Source organism: Rhagoletis pomonella, unplaced genomic scaffold (assembly GCF_013731165.1).
Source record: "Rhagoletis pomonella isolate Grant_MI unplaced genomic scaffold, Rhpom_1.0 Rhpom_scaffold_00006, whole genome shotgun sequence".
In the NCBI taxonomy this organism is placed as follows: Eukaryota; Metazoa; Arthropoda; class Insecta; order Diptera; family Tephritidae; genus Rhagoletis; species Rhagoletis pomonella.
The window spans coordinates 6167880-6195219 of NW_023458560.1; the positions used below are offsets into that span (position 1 = coordinate 6167880).

The window sequence follows — 27340 nt, forward strand, 5'->3', positions numbered from 1 at the left end:
AATATTGCTGGCAAACGTCAGACTGCGCAGAGGGCACAAAAAAGACTCGAATACGATCAACAGTTGCGATCCCGTACGAGTCCGGACTAGTCAGAAATAGTCAGAATCAGTCAGATTTTACTGGAAATCGATCCCGTACTCGATACTCTGACTATTGAGAGGACAAAACAGAGAGTAAGTACGTTTCTCTCTCTCTCAGAAGTTACCAGTTTTAGTCCGAGAATTTTTTGCTAGCAAATTCTGGTAAATGTGTCAAACGATCAGCTGTAGTGTGTTTGGAAACCAAATTGTAAACAAAAGAAAAGTGTACTCTGTTAATTCATATTGAAAAATATTTAACTACTTGTTTAAGTGGATTCTAATGAATTTGAAAGTATTTCTGGTTATTTACATGCGTGAGCTGAGTGTGTTTACATATAAAATAAGCAAAAATTTACAACCAAAATTAGGAGGTTATGTTGAAGTTGACAGAAGTTACCATTTTTTACTAGAAAGCGATCCCGTACTTTTCAATGTTACTCTCTCGCTCTGAGCGAATTTTTATTTTTTGACAGTTTTACTAGTTTTAGTCCGAGGAATACGGGATTGTACCTAACAATTTCAGAGTATATATAAATATATATGTGCCTAGCTATGTACATATCGTCGTTTAAAGTACAAAACCGCGTATCGTCATTCTGCAAAACCGCGTAACTGACATTGGCTGCCAAAAATTGGATTTGCTCTTACAAGCTCTTGGCGCAATCCTTATACATTTGTCCTGAAATATACTAGTCAGAAATGCGATTACTTTAAAAAAAAGAGAGCCATTTTGAAATATGAGTGTTTTTATTCTCTAGAAAATAATTTATGCAACCTCACATACGCGGTTTTGCATTATCTTGATACGCGGTTTTGCATTTTGTCCATACGCGGTTTTGAACTTTAAACGACGACATATATACAAACACTTGTACATCTTACATACTAATGTACTTATATACATACCCTGCGGGAAATGGGACAAGTTTGTAACTAACTAGCAGTCGACTAGTGGTAACTATTTATTAACTATTTCCTTTGGCCGTAACTAAACACTTTTGAAGGGCGATGGCCGCAAACTAGTGAGAACTGGTTTCCTCTGCGTTAGATGTCAACTAACTTGTAGCTAACTACTTTTGGACATAAACTATCAACAAAAAAAAGATTTGTTCAATTTTTTATATTTTTTTCATTCACTTATTTTATTTAACATCACATATTTGCTTATTTGTTTACATGTTGTTTTGTAAGTCGTCTCATATTTGAATTCGATCAGACATAAGATCAAAATGGTAATATAAAATTACGTCATCAAACAAAAATAACTTTCAATACACTTTTTTTCTGAACTTCGCAGATTCTTTATCATATTCAGTAAAGAAAACAAACTCCCGATAACGTCTGCATGACTCCTGCACGACTTTACAACTAACTCAAAGTTAGTTTTGTCATAGCTACTTAAAAGTTAGTTATTTATCGAAGTCCCGCGAAAAAGCTAACTAGAAGTTGGTTATTTTAATCAATTGATAATTTTTTTCTCAGGGTACGTATATTTGCAGACATGTTTAGGATGCGCATCTTATCTACCCTTCAGTGTAAAATTACCAGTTGTTAAAAATAAAGAACTGGTAGTTGAGCTATGACAATACCAACTTGAAGTGAGTTGTACGTCATGCAGACGTAATCGGGAAATTCTATTTTATTTGAATAAACTTTTTTTCCGCGCTTCATAAATACTTTTTCGAATTCAGGACAAATTAAATGAAGATCGATGTCTTATATTATCCTTTTGATATTATGTCCGACGTAATAAAAATATGGGACCACCTACAGCAGAATACATATGTGAACAAATAAACAAATATGTAATGTTAATATGCATGGAGTAAACAAATAAACACTTAAAAATTTAAAGAAATACCAAAATTTGCAAATTTGTTGATACCTAATGCAGGGGTATCTAGGTCTGACTTTTTTCAGCCATCGCCTTACAAAACAGTACACAGTTAGCTTTTTTAACAAAAGATAAAGTAAATAGTCAGCTCTAGTGCTCGCGTAAGCAGAATAAAGTAAGATTAAGGTTAACATCACTCGCTGCAGGGTATAGTCATAGTTAAATACCTATGCATTGGTGCATAAATGTATACAGTGAAGTCTCCCTTAGGGGGACAATAGTTGAGTGTCCGCCCAAGGGGATGGGTATTTTTAGAATTTTTATACCCGAGCGCACTTGTGCACAAGGGTATATTAATTTTGTTCACATAACGGTTGTTTGTAACAGCCCAAACGAATCGAGATAGATATAGACAAATGTATACATAAATGCTCAGAATGAATAGAGAAGTCGACTAAGCCATGTCTGTCTGTCCGTCCGTCTGTCCGACCGTCCGTGTACACGATAACTCGAGCAAAAATTGAGATATCTCAACGAAATTTGGTATGTAGGTTTCCATTAATCCAAGGTAGGTTGGTATTGAAAATGGGCGAAATCGGATTGTAACCACGCCCACTTCCCATATAACGGTAATTTCCAGAAATACGAAAACTGCTATATTTTAGCAACTACTGAAGATAATTCACTCAAAATTGTTATTTACAATAACTTTCAGACGAAAAATAAGAATATTATAAATTTTTGGAAAATGGGCGTAGCCACGCCCACTTATGGTTACATGTGTATATCTTCGTAACCGCTGCACCAATTTCTTCCAAACTTGGCACAGTTGTTGGCATTGGTACAGCCTACTAAATGGCCGAAAATTAAAAAAAATCGGACGATAACCACGCCCACATCCCACATAACGGTAATTTAGAGAAATACAAGATCTTCGATAAATCAGTAAATATTAAGCTAATTTATTCAAAATTGATGCTTGCAACAATTATTTACCAAAAAAATACGTGTATGGTAAAATTTTGGAAAAGAGCGTGGCACCGCCCACTTATGATCACATATATGTATGTATATCGGTAACCGTTCCACCAATTTGTGCCAAACTCGGTACGGTTATTGTGCTTGCCACATAAAAGCAATACGTTGAACATTATTGACTAAAATTACAGCCGCTTTTTATATAACGGTAAATTTCAGAAATGCTTGAAACTGGAATATTTCGAAATTTAGGGACGCTAATTTACTCAAAATTGATACACCCCGGCTTACCATCTAGCGGTAGGTTTCGGAAAGGTGAAAAAACATATATTTAATACTTGCGGCGGGTATTTAATGTTCGGCTCCGCCCGAACTTAGACTTTCTTACTTGTTTAATTGATGTAATGTTACATCGTTAGGAATTTTTTCAAAAGTATTTCATTTACATATAATTACACTATGCCTGAACAAAAAGGACTGAGCAAACTAAACGAAATTCTACATAAAAAAGTTACATTTTATTTTCTTCATTGATAAGAGATTTTTGTTCTAACTTTATAAAAATAAGTATCCGCGTTCAGCCCAAAAAGATTCCACTCAAGAGAGGCTAATTTGTTCCGAAAATTATACCTAAGACCTGGGTTAGAAAAATATTTTCATTCGTTTCCATCTAATATGTGTCTGTTAGGAAACGTTACACTGTATATTTATTTGTATACTACGTACATATGTATAAGACTCTTGTCGGCCGCCATCCGGCTAAGCCAGTTGCATGCAACTTTATTGCAATAACCTTAACATACTTTTGCTTGAGTGGCGTTACCACTGCCAATTTTTTTACATTTGGTTTTAACGCTTTGCCATTTAATTTTTGGTCATTTCCATTATAGCTGTTGAGGTTCGCGTCATTATTAGTTTTTTTTTTTTTAATAAATGCAACTCTTTAACAGACCCCGTCCACCAAACGGGTCTGAGGCAATTAAGTGTGTGAATTAGTAAAAATTATTATTTTTACTTAATGTTTATTTTACAGTTTCTGCTGCTGGCTCGTCTGATGTCACACATTGTAATCGGTTTAGTATTTGGCTACTTGTATATGAATGTTGGCGATAAAGCGACCACTGTGCTCGGCAACTATGTCTATTTGTACGGTACGATTTTATTATTGGTCTACACGGGCAAAATGGCTGTGGTGTTAACATGTAAGTACAAACCTACATACATACATACATGCATACATTTTTTCATTTTAAATTTAATTTATTTGTAACTATGTCTATATTGCACACACTACTAGCATGTACCTATGCAGATATGTAAGTTTGCATTTATGTGTATAAATATGGACATGCAACAAGTGGTATTTGCAATACATAAACAGCTAACTAGTTGGGAAAGATGTTTGAGTAATGCACTTAAGTGTGAATTCGCAGTGAATGTAGCTGAAGTGGGTCGATGGACCTGCTTTATGAAGTGGCATTCACAAGTTCAACAAACTTCTGTACATTGAATTAACGAGTTGGCTTTGACTAATTGGTTGGTCATTCTACTTATTGTAGTAGTCGCACGTACATACATACTAGGGTTGTTGCGAATATTTTTCCGAAATAAAAGTCCTGTCCGCTTAATAAACAAACCGCCTGTCCAAATTAAACAAACTTGGTATCTTATGAAAGAGGCCTGAAATAGCTTTTAAACAGAAATAGCGAACGACCTCTATTTATATTTTTTATAATTTAATACTAAAGAAATTCATATACCATATATATACACAAGATTTGTTTTATGGTAAGTAGTTAAATTTTTTATTGAAATATTTTTCAATATGTGGCTTTCCTCGTCTAGACACAGTTTTAAAGCTATTTAAATCCTCTTTCATTTGGTACCAAACTTGTTTAATTTGGATAAGCCGTTTGTCTATTATCCGGAAAGAACTTTTATTTCAGAATAATATTCGCAACAATCCTACTACATATGTATGTACAGTCAAACTTATCTACAACGAATCCCAAAAATCGGAAAACTACTTCGTTATATAGAAAAAGGAAAATATTAGGCTTTTTAACATTTTTATTTGAAGTGTTCAGTTATTTTGGTTAGAACTTATTTTTACCACTTTTCCTCTTCAACAAAAATTTGGAATACATTAAGAAAAGCAAATACGGTATTTGATACGTTGTTTTTCATTTCTAAGGCTTCTTCCGTTTAAAATTTGAACCACTGGGAAGAATCCTAAATTTCTTAGCAATGTCTTCTTTTTTGGAATCTCTCCCCTTGCCATTGCCTTTATGATCAATCGTTTTTTTTCTACGGAAGCACTTATACACGGAGCCATTTATTAATTGATTATCGCAGGATGTAAAAGCAAATTTAAATAATAATAATGGATTGGAGCTCACACATATGTTAGTATTTGGCCGATCTTCTCCTCCGATTTGTGGCGTGCGCCTTGATGTTACACAAAGGTGAGGGACCCGACGGCGATTGTAATTTTATGAGAAGCTGTTTTTCATGGCAGAAATGCACTCGGAGGTTTGCTATTGCCTGCCGAGGGACGACCGCTGTTAAGAAAAAAACTTCTTTTATATTTTTTTGCGATGTTGCTTTGACAAGAGCTTGAAAAGCAAACTTAAAGGTGCTGCCAAAAGTGTGGGCGATGGGATATTTGCGGTAACTATTAAAGAATGTACACGAAAAAAACTGGTCGCACATAACCAAGCATAGCTCGGTTAATCATAACATTAAAATAAAAATCGGTAGACACTTAAAAAGCTGGAAGCATTTTCCACCTTACTGCATCATTTCTTTTTAGTAACAAAAATCAGTGTAGAAACGAGGACCAAGAAAGAAATCGATCGCGAGTTAATATTGCGCAAAAAGCTGGAAAATCCCAGCATGTTCCATAACGACATCGCAAAAAAGCTAAAATTTCCAAAGTCTACCGTTACTTATGTGCTTAAAAAATACAATGAATGTTTATCTTTAAAAAGGAACCCTGGTAGTGGCAGAAAAAAAGGATTTGCTTGCGAAATTAAGGCAAAGGAAGTGTTATCTGCTTTTAAGAAAAATCCTGGACTTTCGGTAAGAGATGTCGGCAAAAAATTAAACATGTCGTCTTCGTATATACAAAAAGTATGCAAAACAGCAGGACTACGTTCTTACAAGTGAATGCAGCACCTAATCGCAACGGTAAGCAAAATTTGTTGGCGAAACAACGTGCTCGGAAATTGTACGACAGTCTCATACAAAAATTTGGCTGTATTGTTATGGATGACGAATCGTACGTAAAAGCCGATTTTAAACAAATCCGGGGCCGCGAATTTCACACTGCAAATAAAAGAGGCAATGTTGCAGATAAATATAAAAACAAAAAGTTTGACAAATTTCCCAAAAAGTTTCTCATTTGGCAGGCAATTTGCCAATGCGGCTTCTAAAGTGATCCTTTTGTAAGCACTGGTACAATTAACCAAGAAATTTATGTAAAGGAGTGTCTGCAAAAGCGACTTTTACCTCTTATACGGCTTCATAAAGATCCAGTGCTTTTTTGGCCTGATCTCGCGATATGTCATTACGGAAAAATGGCTTTAGGATGGTAACATAGAAACAAAGTGTATTTTGTAGCAAAAGAGGTGAATCCACCTATTTGTCCAGAGCATCGGCCGATCGAAACCTACTGGGCCGTTATGAAATCCAAACTTCTTAAGACCCACAAAGCTGTAAAAAACGCACAACAATTCAAAAATAAATGGCAGCTGGTTTCCAAGGAAATCACTGAAACTTCTGTGCAAGGGCTAATGAAGGACATAAAGTCAAAATTGCGATCGTTTGCTTATTACAAGGAGAATTAACTCTTTTTTACCGAATTTCAATAAAACTAAGTTTAGATGTAAATATATGTAAATATCGTTGAATTCCATTCATATATTTATGTTTTAGAACGTTTTAACTGTGACCAGTTTTTTTCGTGTACATTCTTTATCAATTGTAATTGCCATTTTCCAAATTTCAGGATTTGCCTGAACACAGTATATTTTTCTTGGCAAGCATTCTGCATACAGACTCATTAAAAAACAAGTAATTTAAAAGAATACACTTTGAATACTAGCTTTTATTATTGGTTAACAAAAAAGAAAAATATTTAAAAATGTTATATATATTTAAGTAATATGCGCTATAAATATGAAACTAATCGCGCCATAAATACGGGTTTTTCAGACGTTATATAGTGATTAGAAATGCTTCTAGTTCCAAGTTAAGGCTGCACAAATTTTTTCTTATACAGAAATGTTCGCTACTTGGAATTTCTTTATATAGAGAACAAATTACACTAAAATCAAAACGAAAAAGCACCATTCTTAAGGTCGAATCGCAATAGAGCAGACTTCGTTATTCAGAAGTTCAGTATAGAGAAGTTTGACTGTAGGTATATGTACATATAAGCAAAAGGAAAGCCTAAAGTTTCATAGCGTTGCAACAATCAATGTTTGCTTACCTACAAGTAAGTATATATAAGTATAGCTGCGAGTAAAATAATAGCAGCAAAACTCAAAATGATGCTGCTGGCAAGCTATGTTTATTTATTTATTGTTAATAAAGGCATTGTCTTCCATATAAAAATAAATTTTGTTCATGCATTATATGGAAAATATTGCGCAACACCCTCGACAAAAAAAGTCTAACAAATGAACGGTAACTTTTGGGGACTTGAAACTTACCCTTTGTTATACTAAAATTGAATGATCTACGAAATAGCATAATCAAACTATTTCTAGAAAATCTTAATAAAAAAATTGAAATTTGTGCAGCTTTGTAACTTCTATTTATGAGGTTTCTGATATACATCAACCCATATTTTAAATGAAAATTATAAACAATAAATAAATAAACATAAGTTACCAAAATCATCATTTTGAATTTTGCTGCTATTATTTTACTTGCAGCAACACATACATACATACCAGGGATGTTGCGAATATTTGAAGTCGCATTCATTATACGTATGGTTCGCATCAGTTTACACATTCGTATCAAATGATTGGAATATTTTGCGGTTAACACCACTAAGCACACAATCGCAGCGTAACGCACATATATATGTTAAAGATTGTTTCAATTTAAATATTTTACAGGCAAAACACTGCACTTTATCCTCTTTTTGTTGTGACCTGTAAACTATTTCAGTGCTTTTCATATTTTACGTAGTTGTACTATTAGTTACATATTTTAGTTAAGTTTTGTACTATATTCGTGGAAAGTGAGCAATTGTCTAGTCCAGTCGGCCTTATATATCTACCAGCCTCTAAGAAATCGCCTCATGGGAGGAAAGGCAGCATAATTACTTTTCCTGAAATGTATTATGCCCTTTTTGAACCTTGACTACTAGATTAAAACACTGTATAGGTTAAGCACTGGTTCAATGTTCTAATAATTTATAAAAAAGATGACTTATAGCGTTTTCTTTTCTACCGGAAAATGTTGCCTTCTCAGTGCCCTCTGCGCACAAATACTAAAAGGAAGGCCATGAAAAGGCAACCTTTTTTGAAGAAAAGAAAACGCCATTAAGTTGGTTATAGCTTTTTTAATGTTTTTCCTAATATTCGCATTCGCATTACATTCGAAACATTCCTAATACATACATACGTGGCACAAGCGAGCACAACATGCTGCCGTAAGTCAAACGTGTTGCTGATTTGTGTCAAATAGCGACATTCATTACTTCATTGAATTTGCATTAAATACCTACAATGCGAATCAGTCAATCACTTTTTCTGAGCAAAACTAATAAGAGCCACACAGGCTTTCAAGATTCTTAATACGAGCACAATCATATTGCTTTGTTTAACCCATGTTTAAATAGTACTTCACATTTTTTCCTTGGCCCCGGGCACCATCCAAAAAGTATTTTTATAATATTAATGAAAACGTTTCTCATAAAAAACCTTCTGCCGTTAGGAGTCGTTAGTAAGTTAATTTTACCTCTTGGTAGCCAATGTCATACCCGAACCAGTTTTCCATTTATTCCAATAAGAATAACCTTGTTTTACTTGATATGACGAGTTGGAATAAGTGTTAATACAAATGTTTTTTAAAGCATGCGTAATAATGATTTTCCACTAGACATTGAAATTACAAAAAATTGGAGGCATTTAAAAAATGGGGAAAGGAATTTAATGACAGTTTTTTTTTAAGTAATGACAAGACATTTCTGCCATTTAATGCCTAGTGAAAATCCAGCATTAGAAGCGGAAATGATAAAAAACTTTTTAAAGTTTTCCTTAAAAAATGTCTAATATTTAAAACGCTTTTATTAAGTTGCGTGTGCGTGTCAAATTTTGCAATCCTTTTTTAGCCAACTTCCCAAAGAGCTAGAGACTTGAAACTTATAGTGATTTCGTTTCTACCAAAAAATGTCGCCTTTTGATTGTCCTTTCTCTTTTCGTGTTCGATTCTAAAATAAAGGCAAACGGTAAGGAAATTTTGTGTTCGTTTTTTAAGATGTCGCACTCTCGTAATGCAAAAAAGGCACATTCCCTGCCCTTTGAAGCATTGTCAGGGGCAATGGTTGCCCTGAAAATCCGATAGTTGCTTAAAACGACAATATTATGAATTGCCTGAGCTAGACATGGAAAAGAAGGCAAAACATGCCCTTTTATGGGGTTGAGTGTAACAATCACCCCATTTTGCACCGGGGAAGAGCAACATTTTTTGAAAGAAACGAAATCACTATTAGCTCAGAGGCTGATGACAATGCCAAATGAAAGATGAACTAGCCGTCTGGGTGGCGCGCGAATCGAGATATTTCATAAGGTTCAAATTTAGAACGTATATTATAACAATAATCAGCTTTGTCGCATAATCCGACTCGGAATTGATTTTTATCAGAAATGAAACCCGATACCCGTTTTCAATTTCTGTCGCGAAATTCCATCAGATTTCGATTTTTCGAGCATAAAACAAGCTTATTATCGAATCAGCTGTTTGCACTTTAGGTCTGTTTTCTCTTATCATGCGCCTAAGATTGGGTCGTAGATTAGGAATCTGTATACCAGTTTTCCAAGACATAATAATTTTTATCAAAAAAATAAAATTTCTACAGGGAAAAAATTAAAAGAGAATAACATATTTTTGTTATATGTATTTTTTTCATTTGTATTAAAGCCTGTTCCTTTGCAGAAAAATCAAGCTACTAATGATGAAATCGATAGATAAAAAAAATACATGAATACATATGTGCAGGGAACGGATTTTATGGAAATTGCCTTTTTTTCTGCTAAAGAGATAGAGTATATTCGATTAAGAATGTCCACGATTTAGCTTTCCCTAATTCCATATATACACATTTGATGTTGCCTTTTTTGCCTTTTTTAAGAAACATATTTGCCTTTTTTTACCTTTTCTACCTTTAAAAAAGTGATTATAGCATTTACGTTTTTTTGTTTTTAATTAAAAAATATACACATGCCCATGCGGCTTATAGAAGCGCAGAGACCTCTTGCCAAATTGGTGTTGGAAAAATTCAAAGCCGTTTTCTCAGCTAACGTAGGCTTGGAGACAATAAGGGGTAAGGGGTGTGGATAAAATTGTAAAGGGCGAGGAAAACGCCCTTATTCCTGATAATATGAACGTTTCAAACGTTCCATATTTAAATTGGGCTCCACTTGCATCAACATATGTCGAGCGCACATTTAGTACATTCAAGGCTTTTCTTCGCGAACATCGAATGAAAATGCTGCCAGAAAACTTCAAAATGCATCTTGTGGTTCAATGTTACTACAACTATACAGATTAATGTTTTATGAGTTAGAAACATGAAAGCATAAAATAGTCAAAGATTCAAAGTACAAATTTGTCATATAATGAAACTAGTTCATAGTGTTTCTCTTTTTACTTGTAATCAGAGTACTAAAATAAACTGTACAAAACAATTCCCATTTGCTCATCGATCATCATATCACTTGCGGTTTTGTACAGTTTTGTACATAGTCAGAAACAAATTGTAAGATTCAATGTCATTTTCCCCAACGAGAAACGTTTGCTTTTCATTTGTGGCATTTGTACTATAGGGTGATATCACAATCGTTTCAATTACGTGAAAAATAAACCACAGAATAGTTTTAATAAAATGACCACAGAATAAAAAAATTTTAATATTAAGTAAACAAAACTGGTTGAAAAAATCGATTTTTTAACAGTATATTTTGTTTTGCTGCCTTTGTGCTTAAGTACACATTTAAGATACCTACCCCAAAATACGCATCCGCGGCATTATTTTTAACATTTATAAGGAAACTGCTCCTGCACTGGCTAATTTTAAAAGTTTTTATTGATTTTGCTCATCTCGCAGAAGAACGAAAACGGCTATCATTTTCCTGTCCTGTTCGAGGCACGTAATAAAAGCGGCATTACTGCCGTACTGATGAAACATTGCAACGTGCCTTTTCGGTTAAGCGCACAAGTTTTTCGTGCAAAGCAGGATGGGCAGCTAGGCAAAATATACTGTATTTCTGTCACTTGTATTATGAACTTCTTTCAACCACAAAATACATTTGTTGACTTAAGTTTTTTTTGCATCGAGCTAAAGTATTATTAAATGCGTACGAATTTAATTTCTGTCTTTTGTTTTGTTACTAATGAAATATTTTTCACTTTAAATAAAAATTAGGTTTCAAACCCATTTATTTATTATTTATCATTTATTATATGGTAGGAGAGCTTCTCAAGTTGTGGAAAAATATTGAATATCCAAACCCGGACTAACACCGGGATTCCGGGATTGTATAAACGAGACCCCTAAAATCCTAATCTTACATACATATGTATCTAAACGAAAAGCCTGTACACCAAAAAATTTCGAATTAGAATGATAGAGTTGTGGAAATAGAGAAGAAACTTTCGATGGCGGCTGCAACTATTGATAGTAACAACCTAGAAACGACACTATCGATAGTGTCGATAGTGGCAATAAAAGGCAAACCATCAATACTATCGATAGTGCCATCGATAGTTTTCCAGCTCTTCTATGTAGTACATACTCGTGCATGGCATATGAGTATAGTATCGGTAGTTTACAATTTCACATCACTATCAATAGTTGGAAATACGATCAAATGGCGGCATACATATGCACTGAAAGTTCAATTCAAAGAATTTGTTGCTGGCAAATGGCTCGTGTAAAAAATATTAAAAGGCTGAATTTCTTTATTCATTCTGAACGTTTGGAATAAACTTTTTTGTTGACTTATTCTTTAGAACGTTCCTTATGATATGTTAACGTATATTTCAAACGCATTCTGTTTATTCTGGCTGTGAAATGAGATTATCTGGAATGTAGAAAGAAACACAGCCAAAATGTTTCAAATATGTGCATGTATATAGACATGATTCGCTTTCTGGGTCAAGTAGGAGAATTCACGTAAGTATTGATGGAGTTTTTCGGCTGGTTTGTTCAAAATAAAAAAAAGAGTTTACTTTTTATCTTACGCGCATGGATGTATTATATTATGTAATACAACAAATTTCAAAAAGTGGAACATATATATCTAGTAAACTCATACGACACTATCGTTAGTTTATTTTTAGTTCCTTATTGATAATTTTTTAGCTGAAACCGATACTATCGATAGTTATCCTTAAACCATCGAAATTATCGATAATTTTGCAGCTCTAGTATTGACGTACAAAATCGATTACAAGTAAACTGCTGACACAGTGCTCAGAAATTTAATGAGCGGATAACAACTATGTATATAAATTGTGCGTAAAAGAATTTCAAAATTAAAAATTTGTTTTCAGGGCTTATACTTAGCGAGAAGTTGACACACTTTTCGGTGCTTATAAGCGGGAAATGCCTATGTCGAAACTTTTCGTGCATATTAAAAAAGGAGAAGTTTTCTTATAGTTTTTCCAGTGTATATTTAAATAGGCGAAGTTTTCTTACAGTTTTTCCAGTGAGTTAGAGGAATTGCTTATAAACAAGAAATATGTATTTTGAATTCTGTTTTCATTTCTTAGTTGTGACCTATATTCGATTATTCCCTTTTTTAGAAAACCGGGTTTCCAGTTGTTCGAAAATTTTCAATTTGAAAAAAAAATCGGTTCGCTCTTTACAAATTAAGAAACCACCCGCATTAAACGGTTTTATTTTACCTATTTTCTCTTCAGTAACAGTTACTGTTAATCAGAAATCGTGACCAAAATTAGAATACGAGTGCTAAAAGTAGGTATAGCTTTAATTTATATATTAGCAAAATAAGTTCGAAGCAGTTTGAACTACAAGTAAAACAGAAGAAATTGTGAAAAATTCGCTTTCGATGGGGTTCACCAATTTTAACTAGATTAGTCGTTATAACAACAGTGTATTATCGGGACAAATTCGGGCATGTAGAATCGACTGTCTTGGGAATGAGAATATACCAACCGCTGAACCAGACCGACTATACAAATACAGGCCATTCATCGAGAATTAATCGACACTTGTGTCAACCCTCGCCTCTTGATTTCCATCATCGGAGACCAACGCCACCGAGCTCGAGATGCCTTCACCCAACTCCACTCTGGATATTGTAGCAGGCAAATCTCTCCAATCTAATTTGAAAAAGATTCCCGACGACACTAACCACCACTGTATACGTATGTCCATCTAACATCCCTCTCCCTACGACGGCCCGAAAATCTCTCATTTTCCAGTGTCTGCCGTTACATAAATTAATACGGTAATATGACAGTTCATTGTATTTTTCTATTATTTTTCTTCATTTCCTCCCTTTGATTTTTTTAACCGACTTCAAAAAAGGGGGAGGTCGGAATATTTTTTTTTATGTATGTTACCGCATAACTTTGGACCACGTCAACCGATCTCGAAATTTTTTTTTTTGCATCGGGAAGGTAGTGACTCAGAGGTGGTCCCATACTTATCTAGTTTCGATCAGATCATTAGATCATGAAAATATTAACGGTGCTCCTAATTTTTTATATGATATTTGAAGTCGGCTTTGTTTTTTGCTTAAAAATTACTTGTTCTATCTCTATTTCTCTGACAACTGAGTTCGATAAATTTCCGAATAAAATTAGGGACGGAAACGATTTGTTCGTAGTTCGCTTGGTTATTGGTCCAATGAGCGAGCTAATTACGAATAAAACACGCAGTGGGGATTTAGTATAAGCTGCTCCAACAAGAGAAAAAACCGTGAAAGAATTTCATTCGGTTTTCCCTTTACGTTTTAAGTAATTTTCTGCAATGGAGAATTTCTAGTATTTATATCAAAGATTAATAACAAATTTCTAAGTAGTTCTATTTTCAAAAAAAATTATATTTAGAATTTTTATATTCTGGTATATAAATAAAGTAGGCGAAAACCCGGTTTATTCTATTGTACAAATCCGGTCAGTATTCGAAAAATCAAGGTTTCAAAAAAAAACCGCAAAAAAAACGGTTGAAACCGGTTTGGAAAACCAGAGTCAATAACCCGACTAAATGAAGTAAATCCGTTTATATATTAGCTTTTTACTAAACTAACTACTATTATATGTATGACTAGATATATTAGTATCTATATTATTAATATAAACATGTATGTATTACCTTTCTGTTGCAGTTCCTCTTGAAATCGGAATGCTGACACGCGAGCACTTCAATCGTTGGTACGGTCTAGCACCTTATTTCCTTTCGTTGCTTTCTTTTGAAATACCTTTTCAGGTGAGTAATTTCTTAACGAAACCAACAAAAAAAAAACAGTAGATATGTACATATGTTCATATTACTAGGTACTATATACGTATGTACATATGTATTTAATTTGTATGTACTAAGTTAAAGCATTTGGTAGCAAATTGCGAAAAAGGGTTGACAAAAACAAAGATTTAAAACAGAAATCGAAATTCATCACATACTTGTAATACCGGTAAACAAATTACTAAAGCAAAGTTCATTGGACTTGAAGTTTGTTGGCCTAATTCGTTCAATCCACACTCGTACCATAGCAATCAAACTTCAGCCGGCAATATGCACATTTTCCGGTTTTTAGTTGCCGGTTTTTTATAACTGCAGAAGAATTCATGCACATGTATGAGTGTATATTATCTATAGGTAATAGGAAGACAGGGCCAAATTTAAGCATAGGTCGACAGGGACTTGAATCGGGCCCCACATGACATTCTCGAGAAAATTTGTTGTTAGAAAACTCTAAATGTTCAAACAACTTTTGCCATTAAAATTTTTGGAAGAATCTTAAAAAACGTGTTTTGCCAGTCCTATGCTCACATTCTTTAATTTTTTTGACTTTGCAAAAAACGTCATCGAGAGTGTTACAAAAAAGCTGCTCATCTGTAGTTTGACATATTTTTAATTTTTTTATTTACCAGATTTTATATAACTTTTTCATGCCGGGGAAATTTGCAATCGATTTTAAACTTACCTTCCGTTAATCCAGAGACTTGAAACTTTCGGCATAGTTCCGGTTAGTGATGGGCGCGGACCCTATTTTTGCGGCCCGGCCCGGCACGAGTGAAGAACACCTATTCAAAAACACGCACGAACATTCACGCGGAATATCAGTGAGGCGTGGCGCGAAACAGCCCGCCACGACCGAACCCGATTTAGCACGGCTTATATTGACTTCCACCAAAAATGTTTCCTTTAACGAAAAAATTAAGCATTAAATTAACTAATATTTTTTTACTCAGAAAAGTTTCATGATAAACTTCGTGTTCAGAAAATTAGAGGCATATCTACTTATCTTATGTTTTAACTTTGTTAGAGATTTTCAAAAGTTTTTCTTCCTTTCCAGCCTTTACACTTTACAGCTTAATATTTTAACAAACAAAGGTTTTCTAAGTTTAAGTATAGTAAATTAAGTAACGAAAATACCCGTTTACCAGCTATCTGAATACAACTCGCAAAAATTTCAAATCATTTGCCCGTTGGCGAAACTCGAAAAGTGTCAAAGTCAAAACGCGAAGTGGTTGCTAAAATACCCTAATTTCAATATCTACTTTCTTTCTACCTAGTATTTTTTGCCCATATAATTTAAGAGCTTTTTCGTTGTTTTTGGTGTTTTGCTAGAAATTCACCACGAGCTCGTGCCGAAGTCAAACTCTCCCGCCCCGTACCTGCGTGCTTTAGCCGGAGCCCGCCGGGCCTATGTCGAAATCTCGGGCCCCATCTCTGATTTCGGTAAAGGCTCAGTTACTCATGTTTAAGCTAATTTGACTTGACTTGTGACGTCTTATATAATGATCAAAATACATGGTCGAACATAACCTTACTTGAAAGTCTGTTTATTTTGATTTCTACATAGGTGGGGCATTCGATTGTCTAGCAAAAATTAGAGGGAAAAAAGAGCAGAAAGTATGTGTAATTGTTATTGAAACAAAAATATATTGATAATTGAAGGAAACGCATTTCGTTTCTCTGAATAATGTCGCATTTATTCTGCCCTGTGCCAGGGCGCTCTGATTTTCACATTTTCTCTCGGTTCTTTTCGCAACATGTTGCCTCTGGCCCGACAAAAGTGCAACATTTTGTGCCCTTGTTAAATTGTAAGCGCGAGTCTTGCCTTGCAGATTTTGATTATTTTTATACCCGAGCGCACTTGTGCACAAGGGTATTATAACTTTGTTCACATAACGGTTGTTTGTAACAGGCAAAACGAATCGAGATAGATATAGACAAATGTATACATAAATGATCAGAATGAAAAGAGAAATCGATTAAGCGGTGACTGTCTGTCCGTCCGTCCGTCCGTCCGTCCGTCTGTGCACACGATAACTCGAGTAAAAATTGAGATATCTTAACGAAACTTGGTACGTGAACTTCTTTTGGGCGTGGGACAGATGGTATTGAAAATGGGCGAAATCGGATAATAACCACGCCTACCTCCCATATAACGGTAATTTTAAGAAATACGAAAACTGCGATATTTTAGTAACTACTGAAGCTAATTCACTCAAAATTGATACTTACAATGAGTTTCAGACGGAAAACATGAATATTATAAATTTTTGGAAAATGGGCGTAGCCACGCCCACTTATGGTTACATGTGTATATCTTGGTAACCGCTGCACCAATTTCCTCCAAACTTAGCACAGTTGTTGGCCTTAGTACAGCTTACTAAATGGCTGAAAGTTTTAAAAATCGGACAATAACCACGCCTACCTCCCATATAACGGTAATTTTCAGAAAAACGAAAACTGCGATATTTTAGTAACTACTGAAGATAATTCACTCAAAATTGATATTTGCAATGAGTTTTAGACGAAAAATAAGAATATTACAAAATTTTGGCAAATGGGCGTAGCCACGCCCACTTATGGTTACATGTGTATATCTTGGTAACTGCTACACCAATTTCTTCCAAACTTGGCACAGTTGTTGGTCCTGATACAGCATACCAACTGGCCGAAAATTTCTAAAATCGGACAATAACCACGCCCACATCCCATATAACGGTAATTTCGAGAAATACAAAATCTTCGATAAATCAGTAAATATTGAAGCTAATTTATTCAAAATTGATGATTGCAACAATTCTTTACCAAGAAATACGTTTATGACAAAATTTTGGAAAATGGGCGTAGCACCGCCCACTTATGATCACGTATATGTATCTCGCTAACCGTTCTAGCAATTTGTACCAAGCTCGGTATGGTTATTGTGCTTGCCACATAAAAGCAAACCGTTGAAAATTGTTGAAATCGGACTAAAATTGAGGCCGCTTTTCATATAACGGTAAATTTCAGATATGCTTGAAACTGCAATATTTCGAAATTTAAGGACGCTAATTTACTTAAAATGTATACACCCCGGCTTACCATCTAGCGGAAGGTTTCGGAAAGGTGGAAAAACATATATTTAATACTTGCGCCGGGTATTTAATGTTCGGCTCCGCCCGAACTTAGACTTTCTTACTTGTTTAGTAACTATTCTTCATAAATGAATAATAGAAGTAAGTTATATAATTTTAATAAAATTAATAAAGTAATTTGTAAATAAGTTGGTGGAATCATGATTTTTGAAGTTGGCATTATTTTTGTTCTTTTCTTATACATTAAAAGGAACCTTTTTACAAGGCGCAGGGGAACATTTACATTTATGAGTTGCATTCGATTTTCGTTCTTCGCTGGCTATCGAAGATCGAAAGTGAAATGCGTATTATGAGCTATGCAAGCGTGTCGAAATTTTCGTTGAGTATCGAATTTTCTGTCGAACAGAATTTTGCTTTCGTTGGTGTAGCGAAATGTTAGAAAATTTTAAAAATGTATGATTTCGCATTTGTTTTCTTACTTTTTGGCGGCTAGACACTAATTTCAAACAATTTGTATTAATTTCAAGCAGTTCTAACGTCGTGAATAGTAAACACAAGCTCGAAAGTCTGGTTTTACCCATGAAAGAAAATCCCTATACGTTGTTGGCACGATTTCTGAAAACAAAATCATGGAGCTGTTTATAGTTTTAATATATTTTAAATAGATTTGGATCACAAAATTTCTTAAATATATTGTATGCGAAAATATATTCGAAATACTGCACTTAAACTCTCACGTTTTCTGCTCCTGGCCAGTTTTTTAAGCCCTCATCCTCTGAAGAATCGTTCAACCATTACTCCGTTGTGCTAATTAAAATTTTTTTTTACCACGCTTTTATAAACTCGCTTTCTTTTTTATTTTATTTTAATTTGCACAAATTTACATATCAAGCCCTAACCGCCAAAATAACGTAAGCGACATTTTTTTCAAAATTTTCTTTTTGATGCAGAAATGTATCTAGATCAGTGCCCGCCAAAAAGAGAAAAGTCTTAAAATGAGCATGTATTAGTTATGAAACAAAAAATGAGAATGTGTTGGTGGTAATGCACGGAAAAAAATTTCTGTGTTTTATTACTTATTATAAAAACTTTGGTATGTTTTTTTCATTGTGCGCTATTTTTTTTAGATCTAAACAACATAGAAACATATAATGAAAGTTAACGGCCTTAAGAAAGGAAAAAGTTGGTAAAATTTTGTATGTATTGTACAAAATTATTATTTTTTTATGTGGATTTCTGAGCAAAAAAGATAACGTGCTCTCTGAATATTAAAAGAAAATTTCGTTGATTTCAAGTAGAAATAAAATAAAAATATATATATCTAATATATATTTATTTTAAAATTAGGTAAAACTTGACATTTAAGAGCAATTTAAAATAACGATTAAACCAAAAGATAAATAACAAAACATATTGTATGTTTTAATTGAGGACTAGTCTGGTATTAAAAAAAAAAATACATAATTCACAAAGTTCTTTTAATGTGAAGAAAAAGCACGACTTGGTACCATATACATACCTATTTCTAGGGGTGTATGTACGAAAAATTGTGTTATAAAATTTTTGAATGAATATTCATTCATTCTGCTCAGCGTACCTACTTTATTCAACAATAATGCGTCACCAACCTGCTTCGCCTATTGTTTGCATGCAACTAAATAAAATTTGTTGCTCTTCTACTCTTTCTGTTGACGTTCGGATTGTGTACGTGTAAGAAGCCGATTGTGTACATGTGAAAGGCCGAATATAGTTCCCAGGAAAGTGTTTGGCGGGCACTGATCTAGATGCTCTAGGAATATTTCTGCATCAAAAAGAAAATTTTGAAAAAAGTGTCGCTTACGTTATTTTGGCGGTTAGGGCTCGATATGTATGTACATATGTATAAGCACACTATTTAGTTTGCTCGATCTGTAAACAAAGCTTCTCAGCGGTGAAAAATATACTATTGTGAACCACGGTGGAGAGAATACCGAAGGTGGCGCCGATGGCAATACCGCTAATCGGCTCTCAGTGAATTTGACAGAATCAGCTGTTTTGCTGACATCACAGTCGAGATGACAGCAGTAGTGATGTGCTGAGTCAATACTTTTAAGTATCCAATACTCTCGATACTCGGTACCGAAACATTCAGGTTTCGAATAAAAGCGCACATAGGCCAAAAATATGGAAAAACGGTTCAGGGGAGACTCGCCTATCAAAACCCGAATGTAGGAGCCATTAGAGCTTTTAATACTGATCTAAATGAAAGATGTATATATGTCGGTTCGAGGCCATAATACAGAGAAACTCTTACTTGTTTGAAGCATTTTTGTTCCAGCTGAATCGGACGATATCATTTTTGTAGGCAGATTCTGATACCAGTTAGCGACAGATTCTGTAACCAATAAGAGACAATTTTCGAGTCGGTATGATATGAAATGACTAGGGTTAAAACTGATAAAAAAATATTTTTCTGTTGCAATAAGTTCAAGTGTTTTAACCGATATCATATAAATTAGTAACGAAAGTTTTTTCTAAACTTGAAATGCATATAATGGCGAAGGTTTAATGTAAAGAATCAGTATCGGATACCGATAAAGAAGTATTGGGTACCGAAGCCTTTTTTTAGGTATTGGGTACCGACAATTGAACACATCACTAGACAGCAGTTTTATTTGCCGCTCTCAGTTGTCAACTCTTCGGTGACGTCACGCCAAAATTACTCTCACGAATTCTGCTGCAATCGGCGCAATTTTGTATTCTATCATTCTTGATTGTGAACAACCTAAACGAGCGAAATTCACAATAGCGCTATTCTTCATCGAATGAGCGCCATAATACCAAATGAAAATTCGTTCGATCAGCACTTTCGACCACAGTCGAAGATCGAATGCAACTCATAATAGGGGCCATAATGTTGCCATATACTGAGGCAACATTTTCATTGAGAAAAGAAAACGCTATTAATTTACAGGTAATCGCCATAGGGCCATTTCCTCGGGCCCTACACATGTTAGTCCGACCCTGTATGAAGGTGTTTACGTACATAAAAATGTTTGTAAATATCTGTGTGCCGATGTGATCAATGCCCACTTTTTCGCGTTTTAACCATTCACGTTTTCATCTTTTTTGTTTTGATACTCAGTTTTGGTGTCAACAAACTTTGCATTATTGATCTTAAAAACCTCGTTGGTTGCGTACGAGTATGATACTACGTACATAAATATATATCTGTATATATACATATGTATTTTGATTCATACATTTTATTGTAATCAATTAAATTGAGTAAAGGAAACTCTTTTAGACAATCAAGTTTTTATATTAACGTATGAAACTGTGCATTTACAAAAGTATACATGCCAGTGATTGAAAATAATAATGGACACTATGCCATTTTCGGCCTTTCGGAAGCAGCCGGCACCTTATGCACAATCGATTGATTTTCGGCACTATTTTGGCATGACATTTTCATACATTTTTCAGTTTATAAACCTTTTTTATTTTTCATGAATAAGGCCATAAAACTTTACGCAAACTTCACGAAAATGCAGAATTTTTAGAAACTTTTTGGGTATGCAGTTTTGTCAACTTTGCGTGTATCTTACCACCGTTGGCTTTTAATTCAAACTTGCACATTATACTAAAATTGAATAGGCTACAAAAAAGCATACCCAAAAGGTTTACAAAATTTTTTTAATAAAATTTGAAATTCGTACATATATATATATATATGTATGTACATTTAACGATAAAATTACTTCTAACGTGAAAGTAAGTTCTGCAATGAAATAAAAATCAAATATTTTAAATTTCTATTGTTTTAATTTCAGGAAATAACTAGATATACGACTGAAAAATAAATAATTTTAGTGTGCCAAAAAACGTTGTTTAATGAGTCCGATACTAAGTAGTATAGATACTTTTTCCCTGATACTTTTAGAGTATCGATACCATGAGCTCGATGCCAGAATGAGTACTCAGTATTGATACCATAGTCTGAAATTTCGAACCTTAGCCGTAGCTAATTCCTGACTGCTGACGTTCTCTTGGTCGCTCGCGTTCTCTGGTCGACCGTCATTCAATACTAGGATTGCCAACTGTCGTTGACAGTAGAATGTCCTATAATATTTCTTTTTTAATTGGCTTCTTTGCCTCGTTTCGGGGAATGCAAAGTAGAATGTCCTACAATATTTTATTTGTTTCGCTTCTTTGCTTCATTTCAGGGAATGCAAAGTAGAATGTCCCACAAATTTTTATTTTTTTATTTCGCTTCTTTGCTGCATTTCGGGGAATGCAAAGTAGAATGCTGCATCGTAGTCAGCTGAAAAATAGAATGATTATCCAAAAATTCTTTTTCTACCGTTACTTTCTGTGGAAATTTGTCTCGCATAAAAGTCATATTTTGCTTTGTTCAATTTGAATCGAAGTTGAAGTCAGTCAATGAAGTGAAGTACAAGAGTGAGGAAGTACAATTTTAAGCTTAATTAAATATGCATGTATGTACCTACATTAGGATTGCCAGACGTACTGCTTTTGGGAGTACTCGTACTCCTTTTTATTAACCGACTTCCAAAAATGGAGGAGGAGGTTATCAGTTCGTCGGAATATTTTGTTTTTTTTTTTGTTTTATGTATGTTACCGCATAACTTTGGACCACGTCACCAAAGAGGTGGTCCCATACTAATCTGGTTAAGAACCGATCAGTGGATCATGAGATACATATATATATATATATTTTTTTTATATGAGAGTTGAAGTCGGTTTTTTTGCTAAAAATCCCTTGTACTCTCAAAAAAAATATATGGAAATGTACTCCTTTATTAGTTTTGTACTTCTTTTGTTCTCCTTTTTCCAGCTATTAATATTTTATCATATACAGGGTGTAAAATAATAACTGTCGCGCAGTTTTTTTTTTGTTTTTAATAAAAAGGACCTTTATAGATTTTTCGAAAATTTTATTAATTCGTGTTTAAATTTTAACCTTCATTTGGGTTTACCAGCGGGTTTGGGAGAAACGCGCAAGCGGCACGCAAGTGTTTATCGGTTACTTTATTACATATCTTCTGTAAATATAGGCTAATTTCCCCCATTTGGGTCCTTTATACTCCGTCTTTGTCCAACATAAGGGCTCATACTCAGTAATCGAAAAGACTCCGAACCGGTGACTAGGGGGGCATTCATACGACCAACCCCATACAGTTTTTTTTTCTTTATACAAAGTCTAAGAAAAAGTACACCTATAAAAGACGTGAGTGCCGCATGAACTTATCTGCCAAAGCTGGCAAATGCAAATAAGGATTGAAATTTTAAAACTAATTAATAAAATTAATGTAAAGTATTTACAAAGTTAACAAAAAAATACTCCTTTTCGCAACATCTATAAAGGACTCTTTTATTTTTCAAAAACCTGTGCGAAAGTTATTATCTTACGCCCTGTACTTTGCCATTCATACTGTGGCAAACACCACTTAGTACGCAAAGTTAAGTGTGATAGTGAAAAGGTGTAGGCATGGTCGTAGCAAGGTGCAGAGCGCTCGGGTATAAAAATCAGAAAAATATTAAATTAATTATAAGGCTTAAATTAAAAAAACTGACTATATAATCAGAAGGAGTTTGGAATTCTTTTGTAGAATTTAGTTGGGGCAAATTTCCTATGAGGGCGGTCATTGAAGAGGTGGTGAGCGAAGGGGGAGTGGGCGTAGCACCCCAGACCACCTAGGCCCCCTATGGGTCCCTAGGAACGCCTTAGAAAAATCTCCAAATATCACAATTGGGTGCCACGCCCACTCCCCCTTTGATCACCATCTCTTTAACGACCGCCCTTATTGGAAAGCCAGCCCATTTAGGTATTTATTTTTAACATTTATTGTTGCTTTGAAAAAGATTTATAAAATATCTTTGTTTATTTGTACCTAATTAATAGTAATTTGTAACAATAAATTGCACAAAATTGTACTGCTGTTTTTCTATCGAAAATATAAATGTACTCCTTTCTCCGTTTCAAAATCTGGCAACCCTAACCTACATACCGATTTTTAGGTAAGATCTAAATACCGAAATACTTACATATGTATGTACTAAAATTGATTTATAAAAATTTTAATTTATTTTAATCTTTTAAGACATTTTCTCAATTCAATATAATATAAATAAGAATGTACTTATCTAGGCATTCCACATTGGTTTCTCTGTAAGGCATTCTTTGTTCGCTTCTCTAGACTCTGTTTATCCATGCGTTCTGCCTTCGTGCGAAGGTTATGCTGCGGGTAAGGGCTTACCGCCAATGACATGCCCATGTTAAAATAATGCCTTCTTGAAGCGAAAGGGTAAGCGATTCCCATCGCCTACCTCGATTCCAATTTCGTTTCTGTGGTAATCGTGTTTTTTGCTGGGTTGATAAATGATATAAACATACACCCCTATTCTGCAACTCTTTCGTATTCGGATTTTGCTTCGAATCGTAGAAACAGTATGCTGCAATCTGAATCGTATTTTCGAATTTTCGAAATTCGTAACAATAGCATGCCTAAAAACGAAGGAGTAAGATTTTTGGGTAATTTTGTACGAAAACAATTCTGTGTCGGAGGCGAAATAAAAGATGTAAATCGATGTGTGTTTGCATGAAATATTGGTGGTGTTCATTTAAACAGATAAATTTGCCTTTCGCATATACGTATATTTTTATCCACTGCTTTATATAAACGAGCAAGAAAGAATATTTGTTACCCCTTATCAAGAAACTTTGGCCCGGTTTAGTTAATGTACAACGATTTTCGGTTGTTGTGTCCAAACGCATAACCCGAATACAAAAACTTTAACATATACGTGTAATCAAAGGATTCACATTTTATTTAAGATTAATTTCAAATTTCCTACCACTAGCTTATTAATAAACTCGGTTTGCACTATGCACTTTTTTGTAAATTTCGACGTGGGTTCTGCGCAAAAATACTGTGGACGGCGTAGCCGGAGTGATATGCACAAGAAATGTTGTATACCTTTGACAAGCGGGAGCCCCTCTTTCCCGCAACACAGAAAGGATAATTCTACTTATTAAAGGTTATAATCCCTAAGCGCGGCCGAAGGCAGAAGCAAGCGCAACAGGTGGTGGACCTAACACAGTGCATGTTTTCAATGGCTTGGAAGAAGCTGTTATTGCATTAACTGGATTGAGAACCAGAGCTTCAGGCATAGGAGGAGTTCTGGCTTGTGGTTCAACAATTCAACCAGAAGCTGACATAGATGCGCCCATGGTAACTATGCCCTACAGCTCCGCATTTGAATCCATTGCCATAGCGCCCGCTTACTCTGCTGCTATAATTGCAAATACATCAGAATCCATAATTTTCTTCGAAATATGTAAAATTAATAAATTTTACAGTAAACAAGCACATGATGAGTGTTTTTTTTAATTCCTTTTCATTTTGTTTTCCTTCATTCAGCTATCTTCGAAAAACAACTGATAGCTGGCAATGCTGCATATGTTTCCGCAAGGGTTGCAGAATGTGGATTTTTCATTTTTCGTAGCGTAGCTACGAATTACGAATTACGAAAATTCGGGTTCTAGAATAAGGGGGATAGAAAGGCAAGCAGGAGAAGCTCTCATTCACATTCTGCATATACGCTTGCAGTTATGTAGGTATACAATCTTCGATTATTACCGCAGCTACCACAAAAATGCAGTTTCCAATATAGCAACTCAGTTGCCAGCTTGCAGTTGCCATCTGTAAAACTATTTCAGCCAGTTTCCAGCCTAAGTCTTGAGTCTATCTCTTCTTATTCTGGTACTTACAAATATCGGACCAAAGTTATAATACCATTTCATGCTCATGAAAGGTATAGTTTTCAGATTTCAAATTGGTGAAGTAGGTAACAAAATATACATTTAAACATTTTCTTAACTTCTTCCCAGCGTATCTATTAAAATGTCATTTTCAAAAACTTTCAGGCATTGCTATGCCATGTCATTCCATCTCAAACATATTGTTATAGCATGCCACTGCTTCTTATCTCAGCTGTTGTTTTCTGTTGTGTTTCTGCAGCATATTTTTTATACTGTTTAATCCTGCCTTGTATGAAAATGTATATAGCAGGGGTGGGCAAGGCCGAGGCCGAAAAGAGCCACATTTAAGTTCTAAATGCTACAAAGAGCCACAAAAAAAGAACAAGAAAAACAGAAATTTTATTTTTAAATAAAATTATTATTAGAAATGAAAAACATTAATTTTATTATTATTCTATTGTACCTAAGATAGATATAAAAGAAAATTTGGCGAGATTTTCAAAATCTGGTTTTAGGTCAGTTAAAGCCGTTCGTAACAATTCTGTTAAATGTTGGATAGTCAATAGGTACGTTCGTTTAAAATCTCTAGTAAAAAATGTCCAACAGCGAAATTCGGGCGAAATATCATCTGTTCTCTCATAACAGAAAAATATCCAAAATAGTACGCGAACAGGTAACTTGCAGAAACTTACAAGTTAGACGAACAGCTGATAAAAATTTTGTTTACATTGAAAAACTTGAAAAAATTTAAGACGTAAGAAAACAAATCCCGAATTCTTATCCTGACACAGTTCACTGACTAAACGAATAATTACTTATTTCCTACAAGTTTAATTAGTCGCATTTTACTATTTCAACTTCCAAACCATCAAATTCAATTTAGGGATTTGCATAAATTCCAACATGCTCTTCTTGATCAGCTGTTTTCTTGTTGGCAAATTGCTGTGGGCTAAAATATGTATTTATATGTATAATATATATGTATGTAAAATATGTATGTATATGTGTAATATGTATGAAATATGTATTTTAAAAAAGTAAAAAGAGCAAAAATGTTCTAAGCAAGGAAAAAGTAAAAAGAGCCGCTAAGCAAAGAGCAAGGCGAATTTATACAAGGTGGTGTTAACAGAACAAAAACAAAAATTACAACAACAAATTATACGTTCCTTGACAATCAGTACAAAGCCAAATTATAACAAACACATGATTTTGACGTTGGTATATAGATTTTTAATTAGATAATTGTTTAATAAATTTTACTATAGTAGGAGCTTGCAAAACAGGGGTCGACAAAAATGAAACTGTGACTGTGTTGGTGAGAGCGCGATTAGATCACAGACAAGCGTTCGTCGCTTGAATTGAATGAAAGTATGTATGTATGTTTGTTGGTTCCCTGCAGTAAATCGCGCTAGTTCAAGACTGGCGCAGAACTAGCCCTTTAAGAGGCGGTACTGGTTCTCGATCTCTCCCAACGCAATGCTTTCAACTGTCTCTTTTTACATGGCGATGTCCTACGAAGTGGAATTGCACTGGTTCCATTTTGTACACATCTGCGACAATAAGTTTTTTATTTAAAAAAATTCTGATTATTAGATTTTTTTATATTTTTTCGTTTTTTCTGTTCTTTTAGAGATTGCATTCTATTAAATTTTTATTTATTTTTTTTATTTTGTTTATATTAAATTTGATCACTTTCTCTTCAATTTTTAAGCGGCACTCAATAATTTAAATTTCTTGAATCTGAAAATCACAACTGCCTCCACCGCGATTTGAACTCGTGACCAACGATGTTAGAGTCGGAGGTTTTCCAGCTGAGCTATTTACGTATTGTACGAGAAGCAGTGTTGCCAACTTTTGATTTTCAGAAAGCACCAAAAACT

The 27340-nt window shown here is 34.4% G+C and overlaps 1 protein-coding gene across 4 annotated transcripts in view; it reads left to right on the forward strand.

The window, feature by feature from the left end:
• Window positions 1-27340, forward strand: part of LOC118740338 (ATP-binding cassette sub-family G member 4) — a 559608-nt gene that overhangs the window by 170357 nt on the left and 361911 nt on the right. For 3 of the 4 annotated variants that reach the window (XM_036471830.1, XM_036471833.1, XM_036471831.1), the window contains 2 exons: window positions 3927-4095; window positions 14488-14588. In XM_036471830.1, the coding sequence (XP_036327723.1) occupies window positions 3927-4095; window positions 14488-14588 (270 nt within the window). Of the gene's footprint in view, window positions 1-3926; window positions 4096-14487; window positions 14589-27340 lie in introns of those variants that run through there. The other variant, XM_036471832.1, reaches the window with a different exon arrangement.